Source organism: Eschscholzia californica, unplaced genomic scaffold (assembly GCF_041429995.1).
Source record: "Eschscholzia californica isolate CP2 unplaced genomic scaffold, dmEscCali1.0.p SCAF_3, whole genome shotgun sequence".
NCBI lineage: Eukaryota > Viridiplantae > Streptophyta > Magnoliopsida > Ranunculales > Papaveraceae > Eschscholzia > Eschscholzia californica.
Genome location: NW_028238420.1, coordinates 2524680 through 2543932, shown reverse-complemented (window position 1 = coordinate 2543932; position 19253 = coordinate 2524680). Strand labels below are relative to the sequence as shown.

The window sequence follows — 19253 nt, the reverse complement described above, 5'->3', positions numbered from 1 at the left end:
AGAGAGAAAGTCTCTAAACTTCTATATTTAACTCCCTGCATCACCGATAATTTAGATTTTAAGATATCCAAGATACTTGGAATATCTAATGAAAATCTCCCTGCATCACCGATAATTTATGAGTTAAATATAGTTCACATTCATTCAAATTTAAATTTGAGAAATATTGTACTAGAAGATAATTTCCAAAAGGGTTTTGTGAGGAGAGAGAAAGTCTCTAAACTTCTATCCCCTTTCCACCTTACCCAGCGATTCTCAGACCCAAATCTCCCACTCATCCTACTATCTCTTAATCCATGACAAGCCCCAACCACTAAATTATATAGCAAGCACCACTTTAGCTGAATACCTCATCACTAATATCCAATCGTAGAAACCCTAGTTTTAGCAACTCAAACAACCTAGACGAAATCGATATTATCTAACTGCTTAATCTTTCCTTTCAATCTCAGATCTAATCTCTAATAATCTTATAACTTGTTATTCGCAAACATACGAGAAGATTAATCATCATCTTGAACTAGATTTCAACAACTAGAAAAGATCGAATAAGCGGTCTGTTTGAAAAGCTCTTTAATCTCTTATACAAGAGAGTTACAGAGGTTCACCACAGTTAGAGAAGATTGGCGAAGTCAGACCTCAACAATTAGAGAACATCGTAGTCAAGAATCCATAATCCACTTGCAACCCTCGTGGCCTCGTCTGATTTACTAAACCTAAGCAGAGGGGAATCTATCTAACCTTAATTATTTTAGTTCTAATTTGTCTTTATATTCTCTATCTTATTGCCGTCTTGTAGTAGTAAAATCCAATTAATCTAGTTCGATTGGATCTTTTACTTTGATTATTTGTTTCAGCTCTTATTCATTCATCAGTTTTGGTCAGTAAGACCCCTAGAGATATTATTCTCAGATCTGGTAAGTCAATCACCATTAAGCGACATGGACCAAATACCACTTCATCTTTCAAGCATATCTCTACTTTATTAGTTAATCATGTTTAGTTTTCATGGTTATTTTGTTTCGTATTCTTTGAATCATCTTCATAACTCTTTATCTTACCACAGGCAAACATCAAAGTTGACCTGCAATCCACCCTTCCTCCACAAAATCAGTTTCTAATTGTCGGCCAGCCTGCTACAGTACGCTTCGATCTTCACTCAGTACAACCACACGTGCCATCCTGCTACAGGCACGAGACTATGACCTTGCGTTTTAAGGGCCATAGTCCTTTTCTTCTGAAAATTATAATATCAATCTCATTTTCACCTTTGACCCCGGAAGATATTATATACTGGATATGAACTTTCTCGTTGATACTCATGGTTTGTATCTCATTTCACCACTTCCTTTTGTCGCTCACTTTAGTCGTTGGTTATCGGTTAGATATAACTTTTTATTATACTTCCTTAACATTTTCACTTCCATCCTTTTTCGCAATTCATTTTCCATCATTTGTTGGCTTAGTTCGGTATTTGTACCTATACTATGACATCGATCCTAATTACCAGGAGTCTGACTCGTTTAAATTTATTTTAGATTCTAGTGGGCATGATCTCTTTACTTGGATAAACCTGACGGAATAATTTGGAATTAATTTTTAGTTCCTCCCTATGGACATCCTCTCTTCCTTTGGGAATTTTGGGTGTTCATTTAGTCCATCCACATCTTCCGTTTAACTATGCAAGCATCTATGATCAAATTCTATATCATTTTCAAGACGACCTGCCAGAATTACAAGCTACATAATGAAGACTATTTTCTTAATCAAATTTATTTATTTATTTTGATTTATTTATTTTGTACTATTATTCTGTTTTAAGTTAATGCATTTATCATTCAACAAAGAAAGAAAATATAATTATGAAGCACACAAATTGATCATTCTAGTTACATAAAAGTTGGGGCAAGTTGGGGCATGTTTTATAGTTTGGATGGTTGATCCATGATTTATTCATGTAAATATCAAAACACCTTGCGAGTGATGGAACTACAAATGACAAATTTTGCATGTCGACCTTTCCTTTATATTGATTGGGCAAACTACAATCAAATTGCAATCATATTCTTTTTCAACTTGATTTTTACTGTTCTTTTTTAAAATATTAAATATTCATAGCATTCTTGTCACCTTACATTTTTTTTAAGGCATGTCAATAAAATTAGTTATTTTTAGAATGTTTCTTCGTGTTATTGAATGTACTCTTATTGAGATTTTGGAGTAAACTTAAGGAGAGATGTTGTTTAGTTTTTCATTCATCAAAGGCTTGGAGCTGCTAAACACCAATAACTTGTGGGGACATGGTTTTATCAAATTGAAAAATGTTTTTGCCGAAGGGGTCTGCAAACGCCACATATAAATAATGTTTTTAAACTTTGCTTGTGAGCTTTTACTAACACTACTAGTTTTTAAAAACTGATATTTAATAATCCTTTAAAAACATATAAGTTGTGTTACAAAGAGGATATTAATATTTTGGGTTTTGGAGATAATTTTTTTGTTTTCAACACCAAAATACACATCCAAAAAATCCATGAAGTTAAAAAGAGGCTGTAACAGGTGCAATTCAAACACACGATCAGGAAATGTAACGCTCCTGCAAACAAGCTAGCGAAATGGTCCAGGTTAAAGAAAAGAACGAAGACTTGGCAAGTTGTTCCTTATTTTCTTGTTAATCTGTATTGTAAGAATGTTTTAATTTCTTAATATTAGAAGTACACTGTTTCAACAAAAAAAAAACACCCTAGTCTAGGTGTATAGGGGATTTCACGAGTTTACCCAATAGATCACATTTACTGAGTTTGAGTATACATCTACAACCTAAGTTCCAGACATTCTCTCCAGCTACGTGGGATTATCACAATCCTCCACCAACGACGGAAGAGACATCACTTGCTCTAATACCATATGTGACATCCCAAGTCTGAAGAGCATCTCTAATGCAACTCAAGAAAAACTATAAAAATCCTAGGTGTCGATTGTCAAAATTGGATCTTTAAATGATCACTTTTCTTAGGGTCGGCCCTGAACCGCGTCTACGACCCCTAAATTTAGGGAACCCCCATTTGTATAACAATTATATATAAATAGTTATATGCATTTCTTTTAAAAGAGACACTAAAAGAATAAGGCTATCCAAATTCTAAAAATAAAAATCAAATTAAATAGATACTCTTATAATTTCTTTTTCTCTTTTCTAATTTCTCTTCAAACTTCAATCTTACCCTATTTCATTATCCACAAGGGTTTAATGCACAATTACAAAAACAAATTAATTAATTTTATAGTTAGAATATAAGTTTTAGAGTATCTCTTTAGTATTGCATTAAAGAAGGTTTTCTAATAGAGTATTTCTATATATACATGTAGGAAAGCTAATACCGACCCTGACTTATAGGAGGCCCTACGCGAACGTATCAATGGGGACACCTACACTTTAAGTTGAAAAAAGAGTAAAACTAGACATTTTTTTTTATAAAATTCATAGTTATCAAAATTAGACATGAAACAAATACTATTTAAATATCGCTCTTCATGCATTTTTTTTTATGCAAAGTCACTAATCATATTTGTATAGTAGTCAACACTTTTTGATACAAATACTACTAAAACAACCCTGCACTTCAAAGATCCTCAAGAGGATCTTTAAAATAAATGTTGTCACGTCATTTTAGAGATTTATGTTGTAGGGGTGTACATATCTGGGCGGTTTGGAGACCGATCAAATAGTTATTCAGATTGGTTCAGATACTAAAAGTGCAAAATCAAGGGGGGTTTGGTTCGGTTGGTGGATTTGTTTGACGGAGAATTGAAAACACCGAACCAAACCATTTATTATTATCTTTTATATACTATTTATGTAAGAATATATGATTAGGCAGCCAACAACCCTTGGTTGGAGTGGTAATAGGTATAGTCTTCCACCTTAGAGGTCAAGGGTTCGAGACACGCTGAACAATTCCAAAAAAAATACATATATAATTAGGCATGATGGATGGTAGAGATTCTATTATTTATCTTTTTTTATCTTCCTCGAATGTTGATAAACTATGTCAAATTAATCAAGTACATGTTGACTTAATGATTTGCGAGATAATACTAATTTTTAGCACGTTCGGAGTATAATTGTAGCAGGTTTTAAAATCGAGAACTCAAAAATTTATTCTTGATAAAACTTTAATCTTTGGTTTGGTTGTTTACCGGGCCAAACCCTTAATGCATAATTTGGTTCGGTAACCGAACCAAACCATGAACGTATTGATTTAGATTGAGATTTACAATAACCGAACCTTTTTAATCGGACTATAGATAGTCTCAAAAAGTCTGTTATCCAACTCAAAAAAATTCTATGTGACAATATAAGTTTTAGAGTTTGAGTGTCACATTGGATATGTTCTTAGCAGTTAACAATATTGTCCACGCTTTTAACATCCCATACCCAAATCCTCAAATTAAGAGTTTGGTTTGGTTCTAACAATAATACTACATTTCTATTGACACTTTGCCATTAGACGATTAAAATTGTACTATCTACGATAATTTTCGCACCCTCTAAATCTCAAATTTAAAACACCATACCGTCAAATACTACATTTTATTCTAAAAAAATTAAAAATTCTTCTAATATAAATAAATAAATATACTGCTTCCAGTAAGACTGGTTCTCAAAATCTATTGAGTTTAAGGAGTGTCCACCAGCCACGGCACCAAAGATGGTGAACTAGACCGCTTGGTTTTTTTTTTGTTGAAGAGACCGCTTAGTTCAACAAAAAAAAAAAAAAAAAGAGACCGCTTGGTTTATTATCTAGAGAAAATGGGTGTTTAGGTTCAAAAAAATTTAATAATAACTAAAAAAGCCTAGATTTTTTTCTATTAGGCAGAAGTTACCACAATATTATAGGTAGTGATACATTAAGTCTAAAATAATATGAATAATTAGTAAAAAGGTCATTTCTAATTTTTCTCATTCCAAAAGTGCCCTTACTCCTTAAAATTCATGTTCTCTCTACAAATCCTGAAATTTAGGGTTTTTTCTTCTTCCTCTTCTCCTTCTCCGATTCTTCATTTTCTTCTTCGATTTTCGAAACCCACAAACTTGAATAGTGATTAAGTTATCTGCTTCCTTGATGAAAAACTGGAAACACAACCGATAGAAAGAGGAGAAGATCCAGTTTAGGGTTTGTGTTAATGGAAGTTTATAATTCCAGAAAGACATCTATCGCTTTAGGGTTTGTTTTGCAGCTGAACTCAAAATAACGAAGGTAATACAGAGTCCTCGTAATTTCTCTAATCAATCGAATAAGAAGAAAACATTTTGATTGATCCAGCTTGTTAATGCATTGTTATTTTATTTGTAGTTAGATGGTGTGAAATTAGATGAGAAATTATGTTATTTGACTAGGAGCCCAACATTTAGATTGGAAATCAGAGCTTCAACTTGTCTTCCAATTGTTGAAACTTTCATCTTTGGAATCAAACTTCGATTAGGGGACAACAAAATTGGCGATGAAGCTAAGAAACAAACAATTCCTATCCGTTTGGTAGTTATGTCTTGGTATGTCTTTCAATTTCATTTGATTGAGGAGATTCAAGTTGTCATTGTTGAACTGGAGAGAAGAAAACTCATTATAAAGATCAACTTTGACTTTTTTTTAGAAGTAAGTCCTTATACTTTAGATTATACTTTGAGTTCTTCTTCTCCAATTCTTCGTCTTTATAGTCTTCTTGGATTATTATTCTTCTCTGATTAGTCTTCTTCCAAGCATGAGTTTGTAACAATAATCCGGCCAACACAACTGTTACTACCGGCTACAAGGACAAGAAGAAGAAGAAGAAGCACCATGAAGAGTGAACCCACACATATGGAAATCGACCTCTATAAAGTTAAGAATTTTTTACTCAAAAGTCCAAAAAATGGGCCTTTAACTAGGATTTGGCCCACCATAGATTATTATTACTTATAAAACCCATTTTTTCAAAAATAAATCCTAATCAAACCCAATTTCGGATCCCAATGTGCTTTTTCCCATCTCTAGGAAGCAACATATTTAGATAATCCCTCTTTTACCCTTATATATATATAACCTCTTTCACTCTCTTTCTATTATTCAACCAAAATTTCATTTTCTCCTTGCTCTCTCTACACTCAACAGTGTACTCTCTCTCTCTACCGGAATTGGGTGATCGGACATGAAATTGGTTTTGTCGGAAACGAAGTCCGACCGTTGAACTACCGGTATGATTTCATCTTCATCTTCTTTAATGTTTCATCTTCTTTGATGTACTCATCTCTAATCTCCATCTTCTTTAATCTTCATCTCCATCTTTCTTAATATTCATCTTCTTCTTCTTCTTTAATCTTCATCATCATACAAGCAACAGATGTATTGTGCATCATCCATATTTTTCTATTTCTCTGTTTTCAATCTATCTTCTTCAAATTTCTATATTATTCATTTTTTTTGCATTCAAAATCATTTTTCAAAGTTTTTTTTAAACTTTCTACAAACTATCTACATCTTTAGTTTTTTGTCTAATTTTCTTCTAACATAGTGAAAAAGATCCACAAATTTTTTTTTCTAAGAAAACAAATGTACACTTTTAGATCTACTTTTCAGTTTCTCTCTCTAAAAATTACGTTTTTAGCACATGTTGATTTTCAACAAACAGATTGACTTTTGTTCTAAGCATTTTTAAATATGTCGTCAGTACGTTCTTATTACAGTGAGCAAACTCAAAAATATTTACTTATTTTTATAGATGTTACGACAAAAATTTAGATTTTGTGTCTTACAAAGATTGATATATGTTTTAAGCATTTTAAATTTGTTGTAGAAACCATTTTAAGCATCTTCATCTTCATTGCACCTTCATCATCTTTATCATCAAAATCATTTTTTGTTCATCTTCATCATCAACACCATTTTTTGTTCATCTTCATCATCTTTATCATCAACACCATTTTGTGTTCATCTTCATCATCTTTATCATCAACACCATGTTTTGTTCATTGAACCTTCTTTGTTCTTCATTTCTTTTCCATTTTTTTCTTTAAACTTTCTCTCTCTAAAATTTTGATGATAAAGATTTCATGTTTCATTTTCCTTTTTGTGAATTCATGTTTTCTGTTTTCATAATATTTGTTTGGTTTTTAAACTCATCTTTCGTTACACACCAAGTTATGTCCTAAGCAAAACCTAATATGTTATGTTGTCCAGTTTAAACACATTACTTTTCTTTATATTTTTGAGGGAACTCAGAAAGTTGCTTTTTGTTTTGCATAAATTTCACGAAACATATTTTCATTTCTACAAACACAAACTTTTTTGTTCAGATTCTTTTATGCTTTCTGAAGCATATATTGTTGTGTTAAGAACTAGAAAATATTCAGTGGGGTTTTCACTTAAAAATTATTCTTTTTAAGAACATTGTATTTGAATCATGATGCATAAAATTTGTTTTTGTCACTTAGTTAGGTTTATTCTTTGCACAACCACATTTTCGAAAACATAAAGTTTCTTTGGTTTCTTTCTTCATCTCATCTTCATCATATTTTCTTTAAACTTTCTCTTTCTAGATTCATCTTCATTGCACCTTCCTTTCATACTATCATCTTCATTGCACCTTCCTTTCATTGAACCTTTTCCATTTTTTCTTTGAACTTTTTCTTTCTGAAATTTCGTTTTGATAAAACTTTCTTGTTCATCTGTATGTTTTCGTTGATGTTTCATGTTTTTCAGATTTCATGTTTTATTATACTTCTTTGCAGGTTTGAAGAAAGAAATTGATGTGCTGAAAGCAAATCAGGTAATTTCAAAAACAATTTCTTTTTGGATTTCAACAAATTCAGATATGTTTTCATTTGGATGAGTCAATTTCTTTTTCGATGTAAACATATTCAGATATGTTTTAGAATACCTAAAATATGTTACTTGCATACGAAACTTTGTCTGCATTAGCCAATATTTGTCCTGTTGTGCATGAAGCATATTTTAATATGTTCAGATAATATGACATATATTTTGTAAAATATTTTACTTTGTTCAGATAATAAAATCGTTTATATGTTCTTCAAGGTTAAGGAGGAGCTGGAACCAGAGAGTGAAGAGGAGACAAGATTGTTACAATTCAGTGAAAAGTTGGTTCTTCAAGTGAATATGGAAGACAAATTATCCTTTGTGATTGTCCACAATATTTTGTTATGAATATTATCTATTTTGCCTTCTACCTAATTTTTAGATGTTTTAACTTTTATTTCTGAACTCTCTAACATTTAGTTTTGTGTTCGAGTATATTATTATAACGTCAAAGTTATTTCCCTACAAATTAGGTTTTGTTCCAACCAAATTTTCAACATCAAAAATGTGTTTGAACAAATCTTTGGTTGTTCTCAATAATTTTGTAATTCCGAACAAATTCATATATGCTCCAAGAAAGTTTTCAACCTCAAACATATTTCCGAACAAATTATTTTTTTGCATGAAGAAAATTTACAACTTCAAAGATTTGTTCTCAATAATTTATTTATTTCCGAACAAATTCATATATGCTCCAAAGAAATTTACAACCTCAAAAATATTTCCGAACAAATTAGTTTTTGCATGAAGAAAATTTACAACTTCAAAAATGTGTTTGAACAAATCTTTGGTTGTTCTCAATAATTTTCTAATTCTGAACAAATTCATATATGCTTCAAGCAAATTTACAACCTCACAAATATTTCCGAACAAATTAGTTTTGGCTTGAAGCAAATTGGCAACTTCAAAATAGAGATCGTTCAAAATAGAGTTCCTCAATTTACAACTTCAACATATGCTCCAACCAAATATTAAGTTTTTCATGCAACATGAATTCACTTTTCCAAACACAAACATGTTTGTTTAGATTCTTTTTTTACTTATCAATTGTTAAATGAATATATTTGCTCTTCATATTCGGGATTCATTCTGAATGAGAATATCTTCAACATTTTCCACTTCTTCTAAACATTTTTAGAAATGCTGATAACATTCGTTTTAATGTCTGGAGCATTTTTCCGTATTCCTACTGTATATAATCATTTGTACGACAAACCCCCTGAATGTCATGGACATAACCCAAGATTAGTACGACAAAACCGTAAATCTTTGAAACAGAACCCAGAATGTCTTTAACATAACTGTAAATGTTTCCAAAACCCCCCAAAATGCTAAACGAATAAATAAAGTTTTTCTACCAAGTAAAACACTAAAAAATCACCAATATTCCCCCGAATGTCTGAAAACGAATCCAAAAAATCGTCAACAAAACCATAAATGTTTGAAACCGAAACCATAATATCTTCAACATATTTTTAAATGTTTCCCAAAGCCCCCAAAATGCTAAACAAAGAAGAAAAGTTCTTTTACACAGTAAAAATCCAAAATTCTTCAACAAACCACTGAATGTCTGGAATATAACCCAAAATAACAACAACAAACCCGTAAATGTTTGAAACAGAACCTAAAATGTCTTTAACATAACTGTAAATGTTTCCAAAATCCCCCAAAATGCTAAACGAAGAACACAAGTTTTTTTTACCAAGTAAAACATTCAATAATCATCAATATTCTCCCGAATATCTAAAAAACAAACCCAAAATGTCGTCAACAAAACCATAAATGTTTGAAACAGAGCCCAAAATATCTTCAACATAATTTTAATTGTTTCCAAAACCCCCAAAATTCTAAACGAATAACAAAATCTTTGTTACCCAGTAAAACACCCAAAATTCCCCAACAAACACCTGAATGTCTGAGACAGAACCCAAAATTCACCAACAAACCCCTGAATGTCTGGGACAGTACCCTGAAATAACTACAACAAAATCATAAATGTTTGAAACGGAACCCAGAATGTCTTTAACATAACCCAAAATGTCTGAAAACGAACCCAAAATGAACAAAACTAGGAATGTTTGAAACAGAACCCAAAATATCTTCAACATGTAAACTTGTTTATAAATGTATTGTGGTTTTTTAAAAACAAACCCTCAAGTTTTGAAAACGAAGAATAGGAATAAATCTAACATAAAGTAACACAAAAACCAGAAATGTTTACATCACAGGGATTTTTATATGTAGATCTGAAGAACAAATCATCCAAAATAAACAAGAATTTGTTAAAACGCATCTAATGTGTTCTGGGAACACCTAAATATTTCTGCATATCAAATACTTCTGTAGAACAAAATCTAGATTTAAAAAACAAAGGAATACAAAATCAAAGATACATCTCTGATAAGTTTACACAAAAAACACAGCAAAACATGATGAAGATCTTAAATATTCAACAACAAATATTTATTTTTCTCCTAAAAATCGAGTAAAAAACCCTAACTATGAAGTTACTTACACGAAACGAAACATCTTTTTTAAGATTCTGCATAAAACTAGATGTTACAAACACTTAAGAAAACAACATGCACAAAACCATAGTCTAAACAAATCTGAAATTGTTTATAACACATCTTTGTGTGTTCTAGAAAATATGACTTTTCTTCATGTAAACAACTTATATGTTCACACATGTAAAACTTGTGTACACATGTACAGTGGTTTTGAAGAACAAACCAGCCAAAAGAAATAAAATTTGTAGATCTGAACAACAAACCAGAAATGTTTACCACAAAGTTACACAAAAACTAGAAATGTTTACATCACAGGGATTTTTATATGTAGATCTGAAGAACAAACCATCCAAAATAAACAAAAATTTGTTAAAACATATCAAATGTGTTCTGGGTACACCTAAATATTTCTACATATCAAATACTTTTGAAGAACAAAATCTAGATTTAAAAAACAAAGGAATACAAAATCAAAGATACATCTCTGATAAGTTTACACAAAAAACACAGCAAAACATGATGAAGATCTGAAATATTCAACAACAAATATTTATTTTTCTCCTAAAAATCGAGTAAAAAACCCTAACTATGAAGTTACTTACACGAAACGAAACATTTGGGGGTTTAAATGCGAACAAAAATCTTGTCAATTTCAACATAAACAACTCTTTTATACCTTTCAGAGAGTTACTTCTCAACCGGCGGCAAGTACAAAGGTGATTCTCACCGGAACCGACAAAACCCTAGTTTTTTCATGTTAGAATCGATGAAGTTTGCCTTTTCGATCCGGAACCCCAACAAAATTTGTTAGATAATCTAAGTTTTTTTCTATTTCATTTGGTTTTTTGAGAGAGAAGATGGAGAGTTGAGCTTAAAATCGAAAAGGAAAAAGAGAGTGAAGATTTTTTTAGAGAGAGAGAGAGAGAAAAGAAGTGAATCTCTTGGCTGAAAGAGAAATTGGTTGAAAGAGTAAAGGGTGGGTCTTGGGTTATTAACCTGGAGTCTGACTTGATGGGATGGGTAAAAAATTGGCTCTAAAATTGGGCGGGAAATTTGGGAGGAAATTTTGGGCCAGGATAGTCATGTCCCTTGTTTATGTAAGTGAGGATAGTTACGTACTTTTACTAAGTGGGTTTTTTTCTCAATATTATTTTAGACTGGGCCTGATCCTCTCTCGGGTCCCAACTTTTGGGCCTTATAATAACGGTCCCTAAAGTTAATCATCTAGTTCTATTCTAGGTCTGGACAATTGGTACATTTAGCTTTTTTCCACATGTCAAAGTAGATGAAGGCTCTGTTGGTTGACTGAGACAGAGAAAGCATGCTTCAACATGTTAATTATTGTTGTCAATATGTAGGTTCTGGAGACTCTAGCTGCACTAGATCGGGCAATCCATTCTCCACATGCTACAACACAGGTTTGAAAGGACTCATTATTTTTGTCGATCGTCTGTTATAATATACTGGACTTCGATAGAATTTTTTTCTTAGAAGCATTGATTTTACAATGTTACACCATCCCTTCATTTTGTTGTGGAATGAGTTATCGGATGTAAACCATGTCCTCAAGATCGAGAGAATAACCAACTCTATGTCTTCTTCAATGGAACTTATGACATACTATGAGAACGAATGTTCTTGCAATTTCTTCCATACACATGAGCCCATGCACCTGTAATTCTAGTATGAGCATGATTCTGCCTTTTGTCTGGTTTAGGCTCCTCAAGATAGTTAAGAAAATGAGTATTTCATTTGGAAACGGTTATATGTTTAAATGGTACCTTTACGATATTCCATGTAGTTACCCTTACAAGAATGACCTGCTTTCAAGTTTCTGGGTCACCAATCTTGGTAAGATTGAGCATCCAGGAACTAATTGTTTGGCATGTATTGTGAAGAGATTCTAGGTCGTATTTTAATTTTTGAAAGAAAAGCAAGGATACAAAATATGGACGAATTTTCTTTATATCTTGGAGTTGCTGGTACAGTTGAAAATGAGTATTCTATGAAGCTGAGCAGTTATATATCCACGTCATATAGCTCTTATTAGAATAAGAAAAGTCATCTGTATTTAATGACATGTCTAAAACACTAGTTCAATTTATCAGGAAACAAAAGCGTCGGCCGACAGGCTAACATCTAAATTTCTGAGATTAAAACTTACATTATTAGAGAGATTTAGCACTTAGCAGGTACCTCAATACTTCAAAGTGGTTTCGTTGTTGTTGGGTGATACTATTATTTGTTTCATTGTTGCTTTTATTATTTCTTCTACTACGTGGTCTGCTTTCACATATAATAAATTATGGTAGTCGTGTTTGAGTTTATAATTTGAGATTTTTACAAAACTAACTTGCATACCTAAATACCTAATTTGCAAATCCAAACTGAATTCGCAATATTATAACTGCAAATTCAGTTTGGAGAAGAAATATTGCACACTCAGTTTGCAATATATTATATATATAAAGCGATAGTAAGCTTTAAGGTAAAGTACTCAAGTTTCTGACTAGTACCTTTTTCGTTGGCTATGTGTTTCATGTCTTCTAGATTAGGATATGACACATAATTATTCTAATACTTGTGCTGTTTTTTTTTCTGCTGGCTCTTCTAAAATGATCTTAGTAGGTTTGGGTTTTGATGTTTTTACTCTGTCATTGGAGAGAGAGGAAGGCATTAACCTTGTAACTGAGGCTACCTGCTCAAGTATATTCAATGATCTCGGAAGTGGTAGCAACGTTGATGTATGTGTAATAACCAAGGTACTTTTACTTTCTGACGAAAAAATCACTTGGTTTTGACATTCGGTTGTGTTATTAAAAAAAATTGCTATTCAGGGGGCAAGGAGTATGTGAGGAACCATAAATCACCCCACCCTCGGACTTATGTCAGTTCAAAAGGTTATTCATTCACGAATGGTCAGACAGGTTAGTAACTTATCTTCACATTAGTTGCAGCTTTCTGTTCTTTTTTCAAACCGAAATAGTAAATTGTTTTGTCGATTCTATCCTTGATATGATGGAATTAGAGATTCAAGTGTTTAAGCTTTCTATATACAGGACAGGAGTGGACTTGTTACTGAGACCTTTTGATTGTCTAATTGGGTTTGTGATTTTTTATTTGCAGAGGTTTTAACGATGAAGGTGAAAGTGTTGGAGGAGCAAGTGTTAGTTGGAGGAAATGCAATGGAAGAATAGATTAGGCTGAGTTGTTACTAAAATTGACATTCTTAAAAGCTTAACAGTTTATGTTCTTTGTAGTTTTTAATGTTGAAGTTCATCCATAAAATCCTACTTTTGACTTGAATATGAAACTTGGCAGATGAATGGTGAAATGAATTTCAAACTCAAGATTTCGTAGATGCATACTTTTAATTTATATTCTTGCAAATTGAGTTTGCAAGACATGCAAGTCAAGATTATTATCTACAAAGCTTGCAAATCATGTTTGCAACCTATATTCTGCAAACACATGTTTGCAGAATAGACTGTTGCAAACACATGTTTGCAGATCAGACTGTTGCAAACACGTTTGCAGAACAGATTTTTGCAAACACGTTTGCAGAACAGATTGTTGCAAACACGGCTGCATAACAGATTGTTGGAAACACGTCTGCACAACAGATTTTTGCAAACACGTTTGCATAACAGATTGTTTTTTACGATCTACGTATGTCGTTACATTTGGCGCTTGATACATCATAGATGTGATGAGCTCGATAACCGGCCACTCAAACACTAACAAGATCGGACCTAAAGCCCAACTAGACATGGCATAACAGATTGTTGCAAACACGTTTGCATAACAGATTGTTGCAAACACGTTTGCATAACAGATTATTGCAAACACGTTTGCAGAAAAACGTAATAGTTTTTTTTTTTTTGAAAAAAATATTGAAAGTGGATCTTGTTGGAAAGCTAATGAAAAATCATTTCTAAATATATAATTTTTATAGAAATCCGACATCTCAAACAAAAGTTATATCGATTTAAAATTTAAAGAAAAATAAAAGAATTTAGTTACACAAGATGACAAAAAGGGGTATTCTAGTATTTGCACACTTTTTGACCTAAATAATAATTTTCAAATATTTTGTGTTTTTCTATTCATTTCCAATATTATTTTGACCTTTCTAGAAATTACCCCTATTATCTAATTTTAAAACTTTTGTCTTATTTCTTGATGTTTTGTGCCCTTTTCTGGTCCGGATCTGTTAGACGTAGTCATCTTTTGACGTTTTACCCTTTGTTTTGGCCTTTTCCTCATCTCCCTTTTCTTCTTCTTTTTCTCATAATTAAAAAGAATGGACATGAGAAAATCAGAACAAAGAATTCAATAACAAAAGTAACAAAAGATACCCGTAGATGGAATAATTGGGGATTAGAAAATAAAGTGAAGAAAAATTCTCAATTCTCTAGAATTTCAAGCTTAATGGGTATTTGTTTCTATCAATAATTCTTTTCTCTTGGACCAAAACAATTCTGATAAGATAGCGTTTGGTTTGAAAAAAAAAACAGTGTTTCTTCTTACTGTCTTCTGTCACTATATCTACAGTGAATATTGTGAGAGATGATAATTTTGAGCAATTTGAAGTTTGGGTTTTGATCTGAAGTGACTTTTTGATGAAATTTGGGTCTTGTTTTTGCTTAATTACAATCTGGGTATGGGTTTTGAGAAGTTGTTGATTGAGTTTGTTTGAAGAAAAAGCAAAAGAAAAAGATGGGTTCCCTTGTGGGTTTATGATTTTGAGAGCTCTTGAAGTGACATTTCTGATTTTAATGGCTTTCTTGGTAGCTGGTTTTGGTTTGTGAACTAAAGTGGAAGAGAATGGAGAAAAGGAGATATGGTTTTTGGAGTATGGGTTTATTTGTTTTTTTGATATTGATTTATGGTTCTTCTTCAACTCTTTCTCCATCTGGTATCAACTATGAAGGTCAGTAGATCTTTGCTGTTTATGATCTTATCTGAATCCCATAATTAAGTTGTTTTTCTCACTTGGGTTTTTTCCTAAAAACTTATATTTGTAATAATAGTCCCACACACCAAAAATATAATGTCTAGGTTTCTCGGCTCATTGTCAATTGATTTTGAGTTTGATGACCGACAACTTAATAATATTGTTATTGTTACAGTAATTGATTCAATTCAAGCATCATTTGAAGAGAGAGAGGCTAACTAACTAGAACTTGTTTCTATTTTGGTTACTGATAATAAATGCAGTTGTGGCTTTAATGGCTATAAAAAGTGATTTACATGACCCATATAATGCATTGGGAAGTTGGGATAGTAACTCTGTGGATCCTTGTAGCTGGAGGATGATTACTTGTTCGCTCGAAAACCATGTATCTTCTCTGTAAGTTGTTTACTTCTTTTACCCTTACTTGAATTGTTTTGAATGATAATGAAGAATCACCATCTTCTTTGAGTTTTGTTGGTCTGATTTTCGCGCGTTTCCGATATCGGCAGCTTATCAGCCAATACCCTTATATCAGCTGGTTAAGTTACTTATTTGGTTTTGTTATATCAGAGGGCTAACTAGTCAGAGCTTGTCTGGGATCTTATCTCCAGGGATAGGAAACCTAAGTTATTTGCAATCAATGTAAGTCTTTACCAATCCTATCTTCTTCTTTATACTCTATTTAGTTAGGACTAAACTTTTTACATGTTTTTACCATATTTATGAACATATGAAAATGATATCAATGTATACAATATTCTGTTCTTTGGGTAGATTGTTGCAGAATAATGCCATTTATGGTCCTATTCCTATTGACATTGGGAAGCTAGAGAAATTGCAAACACTTGATCTGTCAAATAACAAGTTCAGTGGTGAAATACCAAGTTCCTTGGGGGACCTTAAAAACTTGAATTATTTGTAAGTTTTTTTTGTATGAGTTTATGATTTTCAAATTTTATTACTAGGATATGAATGTTATAAATCTAATTGATGTTTCGAAGGGTTTTGGGGTAAAAAAAAAAATCATTTCTGCCCTGTCAATGGGTGTGCTTTTCATTATTTTTCTAAGAATGTGGCACAATCAATTAGAGGTTTACTCAGAGTCTTACTCAAAGCATTGTCTGGACAAAGAATTCCTTTGATTTGAAATCAATGTAATTTTCAAAAACTAGTTGATGAGAGTATGTGATCAGTCTGATGTCACCTATGCCTTTGAGTAAGATTATGAGTAAAACTCTAGTATAGGTGAGAAAGACATTTCTCATATCATACTTTTTGCAGAAACAATTTGAGTTACTTCTTGATATTTCATAATACCAAGGCCAACTGTGATATTTGCCATCTTTGTTTTGAGCAAGTCAGGCGACTTAACAACAACAGTCTTTCTGGATCTTGCCCGGAGTCTCTCTCTAATATTCATGGTCTCACACTTGTGTACGTTGCTATGTTCTTTCTCTCAGGCTTATGTTGCATGTTATTTAGAAAGCCGACGTTAAATAATACCATTTTTATTTTATCTCATTGTTCAAAGGCATAATTTCTTTCAGGGATCTTTCTTACAACAATATAAGTGGTTCCTTGCCAAAAATATCAGCGAGAACTTTCAAGTCAGTTGATCTTTTTCTTGTCTCCATAACACTTTTTTTAATCTTCGATATTCTATTTATTTGTTGATCATTATGTCTTTCCGTTCTTTCCGCAGAGTTGTTGGAAACCCTTCAATTTGTGGATCGTATTCAACGCATAATTGTCCTGCCGTGTCCACAGAGTCAATCCCCGTCACGCAAGACACTACAAGAGGTGACTTTCATAGTCTATAATTTTTGCATTTTTGGTGCAAGTAACTGTTATAGTTACACAAACAACTTTGTTTCTCAGGTCAATCACAGACAGGAAAAGCCAAAAGTCACAGATTAACTATTGTATTGGTCTCAAGTATTGGGTCAGTTTCGTTAATGATTGTCGTTGTTGGTTTGCTTCTTTGGTGGAAATATAGACACAGCAAACAAATATTCTTCGATGCCAATGGTTAGTATTCACTGCCTTTTTTCATTCAAGAGTGTGCTCCATCTTATGTATCGGATATCGGTTTGAGCCTTTGAGGGCCTGATTCATAATTCAGCATTTTGCTGTACAGATCAAGATGAAACAGAAGTCTTGGGTCATCTGAAGAAGTACTCATTTAAAGAGCTTCGAATAGCCACTGACAACTTCGACTCAAGAAACATATTAGGAAAGGGAGGATTCGGGATTGTTTACAAGGGTTGCTTGCAAGATGGAACTGTGGTGGCTGTTAAAAGGCTAATCGACTTCCAAGCTATAGGCAGTGATGTCCAATTCCAGACAGAAGTCAGAATAATCAGTTTAGCTATCCACCGAAATCTCCTCCGTCTTTACGGATTTTGCTCAACCGATAAAGAAAGCCTCCTTGTCTACCCTTATATGTCGAACGGAAGTGTTGCTTCTCGTTTAAGAGGTGAGATATACTAAGGTTTTTTACTATTTATTCAGTTCCTAGTCTAGTAAACCTTGAGAGTTGTGGTTTATTGGTAGCAGATAAAGTGAATGGTAAGCCAGCTTTAGACTGGGCAATGCGAAAGAGGATATCGATAGGAGCAGCTCGAGGTTTACTCTATTTACATGAACAGTGTGAGCCTAAAATTATACATCGAGATGTTAAAGCAGCAAATATTCTACTTGATGAAGATTTTGAAGCAGTAGTTGGAGATTTTGGTTTGGCGAAGCTCTTGGATCACCATGATTCTCATGTAACCACGGCTGTACGTGGGACTGTTGGCCATATAGCTCCAGAGTACCTATGTACGGGTCAATCTTCGCAAAAGACAGATGTGTTTGGGTTCGGTATCTTGCTCTTAGAGCTTATTACAGGTGAAAAAGCTCTGGGTTTCGGTAGGATGACTAACCAGAAAGGCGTGATGCTAGATTGGGTATGTACTCTCTCACTCTCTGTCTCTATCTACGTATATTAAAAGGGTGTGATCCTTGTTTTTTCCAGTGTTTGAAATCTAACTATCCCAAGTTGTTTTGGTTAGGAGAAGAACACTCATTTTAGATTATTTCAGACTGGTTCATACTTATTTTAGGATGAATAACAATTATTCTACTTTAATTTGACTCCATTCAATTCAGGTCTCGAATCAGATTCCATATCTAAAAAGACGAACACCACAGAAGACATGGTTGTCGAAATAGAATAATACGATAGGATGGTTTTGATTCCTTTACTTTTGGTTTATCTTTTATGTTCTTAGATTCATCCTCCTTTGCAGGTAAAGAAGCTTCAACTAGAAGGGAACCTTAGTCAAATTGTGGACAAAGATTTGAAGAACAATTTTGACAGGACAGAGTTAGAAGAGATGGTTAAGGTTTCTCTTCTTTGTACACAATTTGATCCATCTAACCGCCCGAAAATGTCAGATATTTTGAGGATGTTAGAAGGTGATAGCCTCGCCGAGAGATGGGAAGCTTCCGACCCACAGAAGGTTGATACACCAAGAATTCGATCTTCTGATAAGTTACTTCAGAGATATTCAGACTTCATTGAAGACTCTTCAATACTTGAACCAATGGAGCTTTCAGGACCAAGATGACACAACTTTCATTCATCTTCGAAAATTATATATATATAATCGAAAAGCGAAACATGGGATGTTCCATTTATGTTAATGGGTATATAGATCTCAATTTTCTGCACAATAGAGATGTGTATGTAGTATATGTATAGACATTGTTGTTAAGGCAAACAAACCACTATTTCAACATTTGAGCAATTGTTGGGTTAATCGATTCAAAAGAATCACAAGTAGAGTTTGTACAATTAGAAACGTCGAAGCCTTTTTAATGTAGGATTAGATGGTCTACTTCTTGTAATGTGATTTGATATTCATTGAGACAGTACAAAAAAGAAAG

The 19253-nt window shown here is 32.8% G+C and overlaps 1 protein-coding gene and 1 long non-coding RNA gene across 3 annotated transcripts; both read left to right on the top strand.

The window, feature by feature from the left end:
• The first annotated feature begins 184 nt into the window (after nucleotides 1-184).
• On the top strand, nucleotides 185-1307 carry LOC147547647 (uncharacterized). The gene is made up of 2 exons (XR_015237915.1): nucleotides 185-917; nucleotides 1067-1307. It is a non-coding gene; the product is annotated as an uncharacterized LOC147547647 (long non-coding RNA).
• Nucleotides 1308-4662: 3355 nt separating this feature from the next.
• Nucleotides 4663-19105, top strand: LOC147547646 (protein CLAVATA3 INSENSITIVE RECEPTOR KINASE 1-like). 2 transcript variants are annotated; one of them, XM_086672085.1, is made up of 12 exons: nucleotides 4663-4760; nucleotides 14503-15299; nucleotides 15587-15719; nucleotides 15894-15965; nucleotides 16098-16241; nucleotides 16686-16757; nucleotides 16871-16930; nucleotides 17026-17123; nucleotides 17202-17351; nucleotides 17461-17799; nucleotides 17880-18271; nucleotides 18614-19105. In XM_086672085.1, the coding sequence occupies exons 2-12, from the start codon at nucleotides 15194-15196 to the stop codon at nucleotides 18932-18934; spliced, it is 1887 nt and encodes a 628-aa protein (XP_086528211.1). In that variant the 5' UTR covers nucleotides 4663-4760; nucleotides 14503-15193; the 3' UTR covers nucleotides 18935-19105. The 2 variants fall into 2 exon arrangements, with proteins under 2 accessions (XP_086528211.1, XP_086528210.1); XM_086672084.1 differs by lacking the exon at nucleotides 4663-4760 and having other exon boundaries at nucleotides 14573-15299; nucleotides 17446-17799.
• The last annotated feature ends 148 nt before the right edge of the window (nucleotides 19106-19253 follow it).